Genomic DNA, 12,732 nt, shown 5'->3' on the forward strand with positions numbered 1-12,732 from the left:
GTTTAATAGGCAATTTCTCCACAAAAAGAATTGTACATCTTTTAAAGTCATGTAAAATAGTAAGTAAAGAAAGTAATTAGCAATCATCCATGGTCTCCATCGCTAGTGAAACTATGTGCAAGTCTATGCAACTGCTTTAGAACAAAATACTCCTCTTATACTTGCATTGGCATCATCCCCTTCCATACGCTCCTGTCAGGGAACTGCCATCGGCTCAGGGGGGAGAGGGGAAAAGCCAGATGGATTACAGAGAGCCCTCAAAGATCGTGGGAAGCAGCTCCTCCTCAGCGGAGGCGAGTAACCACGCCTCCAGTGGAGAGGACCTTCAGGGCTCGGAGGAGGCAAGGCGGTGCCAGGACACCTTGCCTCGGCAAAGCGGGGAGGAGAGAGGTCCTCCGTTACCCACGCCCTCCTTGCGCAGTAAGCTTCCGCGCCGAAAGGGGAGGCGCAGACTGGGCGTCAAGAAACTACTTTGCTGGGGAAGGTTTAAGGACCGCCCACTCATGGATTCTGCCAGTGAATGAGCCAGCCATGGGAGAGTGGCGCTCTGGGCAGATAAAGTTTATTTTGGCATCAAAAGCAAGGCTTCACAGCCGAGCAGGGAGGCATTTGCCTGCTTGCTCTCGAGCAACCCCTTGGAACCCTAATAGCTCCCTTTATCAACGTTTAGATTTTGCAATGCCTGCATAACTGACCTGCTTTTTTGCTTATATGTTAGATAGCAGGACCCACTGGAGTCAGAAACAAATGGTATGGACCAATTAGGCCAACAGGCAGAATCTGGAACAGGCAGATATGGGACCAAGAGCTAGAGACAGATAACATAGTTTTAAGATGGACTGGTGGTTTTCAGGTGTGGTAAGGAGGTGGGTAAGTAAAATCTGCAGCAACTGGTGCTGGGAATAAAGTCTCTGGGCTGCCAAAGTCCCCAATTCGAGGCCCCTGGTGTGTTGTTTGTTGTTGTTGTTATATTTCTTACCCACCCCTCATCATGAAGTTCCCTGGGGAGGGCAGTTACAACAATTTAAAAACACAGTATTAGTTAAAATAATCTAAAATAAAATAAGGAATCAATTAAAGCAAATTGCATTACATTATATTGCAAAACACCATTATTTACTTATTACATGTGTATTTTGCCTTTCCTCCATGGAGTTCAAAGTGTTATATTATGGTTCTCCTCTGTCCTCACATCAACCCTGTGCAGTAGATTAGGCCAAGAGACAGTAATTGGCCAAAGGTAGCCCAGTGTGTTTGTGCCTGAATGGTTATTTGAAACCTCGTGTTCCCAAGCCTTATGGTGAAGGAAAGGTAAGAAATCAAATTTAAAAAAACAACAACAAATAAATAAAAGTGAGAGTCAAGGGTGCTGACATTTCCATAGGGAGATGTCTCAGTGTCATTTCCTGAACAAAGAGACCACGAACCATTGCATACTGAAAAGCTGGCAAGGAATTTCATAGGCCATATTTCCAGCTTGTGACATAATGGAACAAATTGGTTTGTATGAAGGACAGCAGTCCTTAATAATTTCCCTGTCCCTCGAGTTTTGATTGTGTAGTGGTTTAAAATCAAGTTCTAAGTGAAATTTGCTTCCTCCTGACTGGCATATTTTACATGGGCTTTCTACAAGTTTTAGCTCCAGAAGGCAGTGATATCCTTTTAGGTTCCACTGCTTCATTGTTCTTAATTAGGGAAGATGTGAAGCCAACACACAAAGGCGCTTTGTTCTTTAATCCCTATTAAGTTACATTAATAAAGCAAAATGTGGGAGCTACTGGCACAAAGAAAAAGGAAAAACATTTTAAGAGAAAACCACAGATGTCAGTAATGATTAAAATGAAACACTAATTAGTAATTTCCACCAACTCAAAAGTCAATCTGCATTTTGAATGGATGTCCTTGGCTAGCTGTAATATTGACCTTAATGGATGGGGTTGTTTTTCCCCCTGCTTGGATATTTTCTTTAGTAGGAATCAGGTCTGAGTGCAAATTAAACCAATTCTGAAGTTGCTGCTGAAAAGCAGTAATGCTAGTCTGCTGGTCAAACCCGTGAAGTGAAAGTGCATGCATGAATATCCTGAGCATAAGAGTTTACCTTTGGCAAAGCATACTTAGGAAGCCTCATCTGCGCAAATGCATTTCTCCGATAGGACACGTAGTAATGAGGCCGGCCTCCTGATGTCAGCTGCAACATATAACATAGTTTTCTTTTATTATCAAGGTTATTATCATCACTGTTTCATTTTTCCAAAGGCAGGGAGAAAATAATAGGCAAGCTGGAAAGGGGAATGCAATTGCGGCAGTGACAGCTCAGAAATGGGACTGCAGTTACAGCAGGAGACAAAATAGGCATCATTCAGATTGTCAGCAGTGAAAACTGACAGCGTTAAGTGGCCTAACCTATTCAGATTGCTTGTACAGAAAGACAAAAGGGCACAGGAAAAGCTGCAAATATAAGTGCCTAGAAGCAGCCTTCTGAATCCTCATTTGAGCATGCAGCATTTGTAATCCTCGTGTCAGGGGTAGTTGTTCTTAGTTTCTAACAATCAGGACTTGAGAGTATAATGACACAACCTTTTATGTTTGTGTCAACTTTGGGAAAACTCCCCGCCCCCTTCAAACCCAAGACCAGATTGAAAGTTTTGGTCAGCTGTCTCAAGTGTACCTAAGTGCTCTGAATTTTGCAGAGTGCTTAACACTTATTGTTACATGTTTCAAAGCAATCTGTGTTTTCAACACCTGAATGAATGAATGAATGAAACTTAATTTCTTCTAAACCACAAAGGAAAGCTAGCTGCAACTAAGCCAGGTGGACTAAGGCCTGGGGGCAGGATCCGGCCCAATCGCCTTCTAAATCTGGCCCATGGACAGTCCAGGAATCAGTGTGTTTTTACATGAGTAGAATGTGTGCTTTTATTTAGAATGTATTTCTGGGTTATTTGTGGGGCATAGGAATTCGTTCATTTCCCCCCTCCAAAATATAGTCCAGCCCCCCACATGGTCTGAGTGACAGTGGACCAGCGCCCTGCTGAAAAAAAATGCTGACCCCTGAACTAAGCCAATGAAACAGACTGTCCCCTCAAAATTGGTTTAGGACAAAACAAAGTGACACTCAGTAGCTTACACTGAGTAACATGAGTAAAAATGAATGGTCATCATCATACATTAACAACAAGGGTGATGACTGCCATATTAAATAGAATCAGCAGTGGGTTGTTGTTTTTTCCAGGAGTACAAAAGGGTATTCAGCTCTTTTTGTTGTTAAAAAGTGTGGCACTTACTTTAACAACTTCATTGTGAGTACCGGCACCTATTTTTCTAGAAAAAGCACTGAATATCAGCTTAGTCTAAGCTTAACAGTGTGGCCTTTATAAACCACACAATAGACTTAACTATGCAATGCAATGCAATGCAATGCAATGTAATGTGTACTTTTGTTTGATTATGTAACAGGCAATGGAATTTACACTTTTAACAGTATGGGTAACAATGGATGACACTTGGTAAATTTGTTGTGGAAGAAAAAAGCAATACAATGTATATGTGCTCTTTTAATAGACAGGAGGGCTGGCAAAAGTTCTTCTTTGGGTGGGCAGGTGCTATGGGGGAGTCAAATTCTAGGTCAAATTCTGCTTACCCTTATAGCTGGGAGAGACAAGTAAGACAGTATGGCAATACAGCCACGACTCCCAGTATAATCCCAGGTCAGAAATCAGAGACCTCAGAACCTCATGAAATAGTTGGAAGCCAGATAATTTATAGCACATCTCCACTCTGCTTGCGTTTTATTTCCTTTCTCTTTGTTATGAAATGGACAGCAGCAGGAGGATAATGAAACCTGAAACTGTTCAGATATATTCTCTGGCTTTCACCTGGAACACAGCTCAGCTGAATATATCTCATCTTCATCCTTTTTGCAATAATCATAGCCCATGCATGACAATCATGCCTGATTACTCCTCTCAAGTACTCCCCTTCCATCTCTCTCCCTTACCCCTTACACTCCGAGCTCAAACTAATAGAAAAAAACTTGATTGTTCTGTTGCAATTGTGATATCAGAATCTGGCATACAAACTTAAAAACCTGGTGAGATGGAAGGATGCTCTTGGAATAAAATATGAGGTTGGCTGATTAGCAAGGTAGATTATTGCGGTACACATTGTGCACACTCCAGGCAAAACCCCTCATGACCCCCGTGTTGATAAGGTACTTGAGGTAGAGGCAGAAGGAAACAATTAGCATCCCGATGGGACCAATGCTTGGCTTCGATGCACTGAAATGGAGCATTCATGCAATCTGTTTTGTTGCAAGTGTGAGGGAAGGCAGATTAAAATTCAAGGAAGGAGGACAAATGATTTGCAATCAATCAGTGGAAAAGCTGTTCAAACCTGAACAAACACATAATCATCCTGGACAATGAGGGAGTCAGAGTCAATGTATCCTGGAAAAGGTTTACTTCTTATAGCTTCAGAGCAGTTTTGCATCCTGCAGGTGATGTACTGTGCATCTGAAATCACAAAAACAACAACAATGCCTTTAGCGGCTGAATACTCCCAACTTTACAATGAAATATGTTCCAAATATGCTTTCATCCTTGCAATAAATTGATGCCCTTAACTAAGATTCATCAATGTAGTTCAGAAAATAGAAGTAAAGGAATGAATTGCTCCCTCCGCACTTGCCACTATTAGCCTACTTCTAGCTGGTGGTGATGGAAAGTCTGGATAGCCAGGGTGACTTTGCTAGACATGGAAGAGATACTGGAAAAAGAAAAGAGAAAAAACTGAAACAGTGTGGTCAGAACAGCCTGTGCAGGAAACTGGAATCTCTATAATTGTTCTCCCTGCAGCCCTTCCCTACTCTAAAGATATTTCACAGTCACTGAACTCTTTCTAGTTTCCATCCAAATTATTAAGTTGTTTTGCCAAAGCAAAAAGTCCAAATTCACCTTAAAATTCTATAAGCATGTTTCTGGAGGTTTTCCTTCCTTGTCAAGCCAACTCTAAGGGTTTGGTAGGGAACAGAGGTATGTGGTGGAGCAACTAGTGGCCATGATAGGCTGATTGAGGCCCAACATTTCCAGTGCTTTTCTCCATGGCAAAGAAAAGTAGGTATTCTTGTGTGGATGACTTTGAAAGTGGGTGCATGTTTTTCCCGTGTACATGCAACCCCTTTATAGAATTAAGCCTACACAACAATCCATCTCACAGTTGTCCTCTACTCTTCCATACTGCAGGAAGCAACTGAGTAGGGTGACTAGCAGGCATCCTCTATTTAAAGTGCAGTTGAAAGATAAAGAATCCTAAGATGTGGTCTTAGACAGTTAGCACCTGGAGTGCAGAGGTCACCTGTTCACAGTCTTCCTCACAATATACTGTGTAGCATTTCTATTTAAAGTATAGCCATTCTTTCTAAATCTGCATTCCCCATTCCTACCACTACTCATTTAGTTGGCAAAAGAAAACAGCTAGGAACTTTTATTAAATTGTTTTAAAAGGTATCTAAAAATAGTTTCAAGAAACATAGGACTCACTTAGGAAATACATGCAAGGCAGCAGACCCTCAAGCCTCTTTCAGAAAGAAAACATGTACAACTACTAGTACTTGAAAGGAAAGAATTAGCACAGTCATATCCAATATCAACAGTGAGGAACATGAATGACTGAGCAAGGGAATACAGCTACACGCATATAGTTAGAACATCACAGTGAATTCCTGAGTGCTGTATCTTGATGGCAATCTACGTTTACTTGAAGGAAAGAAAATGGTGATGGGAAAGAAAACGGAAGAGGAAATGAGTTTTGAAAACACTGTCTTTCCCCTCTGCAACAATGAGCAGCTGATTATGTAAACAATAAGTCCCTCTGCTTCATTATTTTCTCCCTAGAAAACTGCATAATCACCACAGGGACAAAGTAGCATTCTAAACCACAGTGTTTAGCTCCCTTTGTGTATAAAAATTAATAGCAATAACTCATTAGCGCCTCAGGGATGGAAACAAAGTTTTAGTTTGGTTTGCATATGAATGCAAAACTATCTAATTTGAACTTCCCCAAACAGTCTGTAAACAGAAATGCAACAAACATTTGAAATTCGCACTTCTCTGAAATTTGTGATGCAGTTCCCTAACCATATAATATATATAAAAGAGCATTTATAAGAGAACCGTGTGCCTCAAAACATGTGTATTAGTGAAACTAACATATAAAAATGCATCATGTTGGGCAAAATTGCTTTCCAATACATGCATATGAAGTAAAATCCACGTACAATAATGTGTATTAGGGAAAATCTGAACTCAAAGTGGCAAAACTGAATTTCAGATTGGAAAAATGAGAAACTGGGAGAAACTAAAAATGACAGATTCATCCATCTGTACTCACTCATAGCCTCAGTTCACTGAACTCTTTCCCACATTAAGAGATTGATCATGGCATGACATTTTGGGAATAAAAACACTCTGTTCCACTATATTTCTAGCACCCCCCCTTCCCCAAATAGCCATATGTTGGTTTCAAACCAAGGAGTGCTCCATATTATATTTAGCTGCTATATTACCTGAATGCGGGAAACATACACACACATACCTTGCTATGCATATATAATGTGAATATGCTGATGGGAGCCTCAAGCTGCCCTGGTTCCTGGCTGTCTGAATACATAGTGACCATGAAATCAAATGGGTCTGTCTCATACATTATGAGGCACAGAGCACACTCATGCACAGTGCATCTTAATGTATGTTCACTGAGATATTTGTGCACATAACTGCAGCCTCTGTTGCAATTGGTCTCAAATATGTTGTTTTTGTAAAAGACATAAGAATATAAGAAAGTTCTGCCAAATCAGATAAAAACAGAGAAGCGGACACGGAGCAATGGATCCAAACTACAAGAAAGAAGATTCCACCTAAACATTAGGAAGAACTTCCTGACAGTAAGAGCTGTTCGACAGTGGAATTTGCTGCCAAGGAGTGTGGTGGAGTCTCCTTCTTTGGAGGTCTTTAAGCAGAGGCTTGACAACCATATGTCAGGAGTGCTCTGATGGTGTTTCCTGCTTGGCAGGGGGTTGGACTCGATGGCCCTTGTGGTCTCTTCCAACTCTATGATTCTATGATTCTATGATTCTATGATTCTATTCTAAAACACTTTAGTTCAAGGATGGCTAACTCACAGCTTGAGTGTCTTATCTGGCTTTCTCTTATCCCATGTGTAGGCAAACTAAGGACTGGGGGCCAGGTCCTTTTATTTAAAATGCATCTCTGGGTTATTTGTGGGGCATAGGAATTTGTTCAATATTTTTTTTCAAAATATAGTCCGCCCCCCCCCCCACAAGATCTGAGGGACAGTAGACCAGCCCCTTGCTGAAAAAGTTTGCTGTCTTATCCCATTCCCCTCACCTTGAAAGATCCTATCAATTATGGCCATGGTGACAAAAGTAGACATGGCACTTTGGTGGCTGGAGAATTTTCAAACTCTCTGCCTGCCCAGCAGTCTGGTGGGGATGTAAATTGCCCCCTCTGCTATCATCAGATTGATCATTTGCTAAGCATGGAGGTTTAACAACTCAATTCTCTGTTAATCTGTGCAGATTAGATGGAGAGGGCGACTGTATTCTGTATATGACTTTGTCACAACCAGTCTTAGTCACATCTGCTGCTGGCAGGGGTGGTCAAGGTTGAAAGTGATGTTTGGACTAAAGAAAGTTTGGCCCAAAGTTTGTCTGTTTCCAGGGGTGGCATACAACCATTATGACTCGAAGACAACCATGGACAGCCTTATCTTCCATGACTTTGTCTATTGTCCTTTCAGTGCTATTTAAGTCCATGACTATCACAATGAGGAAAGTGAGACAGCAAAGAAGAAAAAGAAAAAAAGGACTCAATACAAGGATTTTTAGATATTGCATTTTTACAGCTCTTTTTCAATAATTATTTCCTCTTGAGCTAGGGTAGTAGTGTTCATTGAGACACAATTCAACAACAGGTACTCTCTTGGTATGCAATCCATGAGGATTTTTTATTTACCCAGTTACGCAGGAAGCACCTCATCACTTACAGTTAATTCATGTCAATTAATATATCCCATTGCTAAGCTTTGGAATTAATTTCATTCCTTTTCTGGCACAGATGTTCTGCCTCCCACTAGTAATTGGGATGTTATGCTTCTCATTTTGAGCACTCGTATACCCAACAACAGCTGCTGTTTCAATTGTTACGGTAACATTGGAAATATACCAGATCTCGACTAGCAAAAAGAGATTAAGAATTGCCACACTGGCTCTGGTCTGCATGGACTGAATAGCTAGCTGTTCGTCCCTTTGTTTTTCTAACCATCTAGAAACAGGTTGTGATACATATGTGATACATATCCATTGATTTGGTGAAATTTACTTTCAAGTTATTTGTGCTGGATCGTGGTGGATGGGAAGCTTCTCTCTCCCAAATTCAGTCAAACTGTAGAGCTGGAGTAATCACCTTCCATTGGTGAATACTTAAAGAATGAACTGATTGAAGCAAATCTGGACATATTTTTAACTACAGTAATTATGACTCACACAGTCAATCTAAATATGTGCCTTTACCATTGTGGCCAGTAAAGGCTATGTGTAGGCTGGTTATAAAAGCACGTTTGATGTGCCTGGTGATCTACCTCTTTGATGAGATACATAAGGAACAAAGATTCTTGAGCAGATGATCCTTACCTTAATATGGTATGTACGTAGTATATGATTCCCAAGTTCCTAATATCTGTAAAGGCTTCATTCCAAGGATATCATAATACACATCAAAATATGGCACATCAGGGAACTTCCGGGGTTGACGCGATCTGGGAATGGCGGATTCCCTCCGAGCTCCGGAGGGAATCGGCTCAGCAGGGGACGGGTCTTTGCCGTGCCGGCGACACGGGGACCCTTAAAACCGCAGGCGCGGTGCCTGCGGACTGAAGACTCGGCGGGTGCCTTAAGCGCCCCCCCTGATTCGCGAAGAGCCTTTTTAAAGGCTGCGGAGGGGATACGGGGGGTGGCGCGGCACTGAGAGTCCATCGCTACCTCTGCTGAGCGAAGCCGCGAGCCATGACCGGAGAGCGCTGACTTCCTTCCTTGAAATTCGGCTGAAAAAACAACCCGTGAGTAATTTGGACTTGGCTTTTAAGAAATTTATCCACTGAATTTGAGACGATCGGGGGATGTGCTAAAAGGAAGTCCGCACCCCCCACCTTGCAGACGATCTAGAGCAACGAAAAAAAAGAACTAAGCTGGAGTGCCTACCCTGTAAAGGGTGAGTTTTAAAAAAAGACAGTAACTTCCAAGATTTGGAAATTTTGAGCAGGAGAGAGGAGTGTTGGATGTTTTGTGTTCTGTTGTAAACAACCCCCCCTCCCGGGCCCGGGAGCGTCCTGCTTTGGAGCTGGTTTAAGAAGTGCAGAGTTTGACAGCTGTCAAAGCTGTCAAACGGACTGTTAATAGCGGAAAATTGCTACCTAAGTTACCTCTGGATTAAAAAGAGTTACAATTGATCTAAAATTGTTGGAAATAAAGAAACAATAACAAGACAAAGGACTGTTGGGGAAAAGGATACTAAGTAACCAGATTCCCTCTAGAGGGAATTCTGTGGAACTACAATGGCTGTGGATGGAAAGATACTGGGAGAAATCGAAAGGATGTTCTATTTGGTTGGAATCTTACAAGAGCAGACTACGGCTATGAGTGAACAATTGATGACCTTGACTTCTGAAACAAGTAGTCCTGCTGAATGTAACGAGGACCTCAATGAGAAAGAATCCACAGCTGAACCAGAAATGATAATAAAAGAAGAGGAGAAGACAAAACAAGAAAGAGAAGAAGTGATGTGGGAAAATACTGAACAGAAGCTGACGCCTGTGGAATACAAACAAGGAGATTATTGGAGCAAATCTACTATAAATCCACGAAAGATGCAGAAGACGAAAGTGGAGGTCCTGGGAGTCTATGAAATTAAGGAATTTAAAATAAAGAAATATAATCGGGGCCTCCACATAGACTCTGACTTTGATTACCTTCAAGATTCATCCCTTGTGGAAACTCTTCAGCAGCTGTTTGCAAATATGGGAAGAGACTTTGGATTGATGGTGAAAGAACTCTTTCGAGATGTGACGACTGGCATAAAGGATTACCAACAAGACCGGCGGAGAGGGACTGAAAGAGACTGGAGGGCCTCGGACGTGAGGAACCCGGGCTAGGAACTGTTATTTTGGACATGCTTTGGGAAGGGACGCAAACCGGGGATGGGAGGGAGGGAAAAATTAAGTTCTAACAACACTCATGATTATGGGATTTGGTTAAAAAGATCATTATTCAAGATAAAATGGGAAATCGATGGAAGGGAATTGAGGTCCAACTTAGAAAAAATTAATTTTGTTTGTTTTTATAAAAGAACTAATATTAAGACAGGGAAATGCCAATTTGCTGACATAAATTTGGAAATGGGGATGCAAGGGAGGGGGTAGGGGGAAGTCAATGACCAGGGTTAGGAAATAACATTTTCGGGAAAGTATATATGTTTGTTGTTGTTTTCTTATTTTTTTTCTTTGTTTATGTGTTTATTTGTTTTTTGTGTTTTTGTTTTTGTCTATATAAAATGTGAAAACCCAATAAAAATTTTATAAAAAAAAAAACAAAACAAAATATGGCACATCAGATAAAGCTCTACAGAGGCCATGTGTTAACTGCCCTGTCATTATGGAACAGCATTTCTCTGTCAACCTAGTCTACTATTTAATGTGTAGATTTGCCTCTGCAGTTTAGAAGAGTGAGCACTTGGATGAGGCTGACCGGGTGCCTTGTATTGACAGCACAATCAGATGTGGTCAAGGAACTCTCTCACTGTTTTGAGAACAATGAACTCATCTGTTTTAAGCAGCTTCCCTCAGGTTCCACCCCAAACCACATGCCCTGCTTTTGCTAGGACAAGATGAGCACGTTGGTAGTGGGGCCCAAGCATTTTTTTGGGGGGGGGAAATCCATTCTACTATGTTCTGGGCTAAGACTTAGCTTCATTTCATAAAAGGCATTCACTATATAAATAAGTACAACTCACAGGTTCAGAGTGGGTTTGAGGAGTAGAGATATGCAGAGAGCATCGGTGATAAGCCTGAGACATTTGAGTGGTATTTGCCCAAAATAACCTCTCATGCTTTACTAGTCCAAGGGACCTAGAGTTCAGATCCATCACCAAGAGTCTCATTGATGCTTTTCTTTTTGTTAGCTCAGGGACAGATTGTTTTGATAGAGCCTCCTAAAACATATTTCAAATACATGGATTGTGATGAACAAAGACGAACCATAATACCAATCCAGTGCTCAGAGCCAGGATGAATGCTAGGAATCACAGTTCTCCGCTTTCACCTTGGTAGTAAGTATGCATGCGCTGAGTTTGGGGAGGTTGACTTTAACTATTTAAGATGCTGCATATCAGATATTTAAATTAATGATACGGTAGCCCACAATCTAAACAATTTACTGCCCGTTATCTTCACTCTAGGCATTTAGTGGCGAAGACTCCACCACATTAACCCCCAAAGCATCTGTATTTGGGGTGACCTCAAAGAGGCAAAACTCCCCCTTCATTCTTCCATTCTAAAACTCTTTTCTGGTTCAGTTTTAAGCTTACTGCAAGCTTGCTGTGATACCCATGGGATACAAAATGAAAGCCTGAGATAAGCTTCACATGAGAGTCATTCAATGGAAAATGCAGAAATTGACACTACTTCCACACTCATTTATTTACTTTTAGTTAAAATGGGCTTTCAGACTTCAAGAGAAACTATTAAATATAAATATGGATTTTAGTTATTTACTTTCAAAGTGTACAGTTGATCAAAAACCCTTCAGGACTTTGCAAAAGTGTTAATGGTGGGATTAAATTTATACATTGCAGAAATTAATGCTGAATGTTATTTAAACTGATACTGGATGCCATAAATATATGCTACGCAAACTATTTACTCCACTTCTTTTTAAAACTGAACTGGATATACTTATTAACTATTTGGCATAATGTGTCTAATTTTATTCTCTGTAATTGTTCACTGAGCCTTCCACTGCAACTCTGTCAAAATTTAATGTATCTGTTAAGGTATTTTTATACCAGCCTTCACCACAAGAAACACAGGCCTGAATACAACAAAATAAAATACAACAAAGCATAATATGTTACTTATTTTACTGTATACTATTGCACATAGTACAATCAATCTTAATCAATCTTAATTATGTTCCTTCCCATCTACCTTATTGGCAGCTCATTATCAAAACAATCCCAGTCTGGTGTGAAAAAGTTGTGGCTACATATAAAATACATAAAAAGAACAATAATAAAACCAAACATTAAAATCACTAAAACATACTGGTATGCAGTTTACAGGTATTCAAGAAGATGGCAGAAATGAAAAAGAGGGACTTTCAGAAGCAAAACCAACTGAAACATCTCTGTGTCTCTCTCCCCAGCTCAGGGATAACCGCAGAGAGAAGGGAATGCTATCATTCTGAAATGATTCCAAAGTTTGTGAGCCATTTTGTGGAGGAAAGAAACCAAGATTCAAACTTCAAATATTACACACTTCCACAGCATCCCTAAAAAAGGGCTGATCAAATGAAGCAGGCCATAAGAAGAAAAACATTTTATGCTTGTTGTTTCATTTTTATGCTTTCCTCTTGCAGATCCTACATGACTTACAAATCTTTTCTAT

At 40.7% G+C, this 12,732-nt stretch overlaps 1 protein-coding gene and 1 long non-coding RNA gene across 8 annotated transcripts in view; one reads left to right on the forward strand and one right to left on the reverse strand.

The window, feature by feature from the left end:
• The window catches only part of SORCS1 (sortilin related VPS10 domain containing receptor 1), a 384,134-nt gene that overhangs the window by 88,124 nt on the left and 283,278 nt on the right, over nt 1-12,732 (reverse strand). For all 7 annotated transcript variants that reach the window (XM_082225237.1, XM_082225235.1, XM_082225232.1 and 4 more), the window contains exons 7-8: nt 4,393-4,511; nt 2,099-2,188 (exon numbers count right to left, since the gene is read on the reverse strand). In XM_082225237.1, the coding sequence (XP_082081363.1) occupies nt 2,099-2,188; nt 4,393-4,511 (209 nt within the window). The remainder of the gene's footprint in view (nt 1-2,098; nt 2,189-4,392; nt 4,512-12,732) is intronic.
• Nucleotides 1-12,732, forward strand: part of LOC309533723 — a 77,876-nt gene that overhangs the window by 15,345 nt on the left and 49,799 nt on the right. The gene's annotated exons all lie outside the window — the stretch shown is intronic.

Source organism: Podarcis vaucheri, assembly GCF_965113315.1.
Source record: "Podarcis vaucheri genome assembly, chromosome: 5".
NCBI lineage: Eukaryota > Metazoa > Chordata > Lepidosauria > Squamata > Lacertidae > Podarcis > Podarcis vaucheri.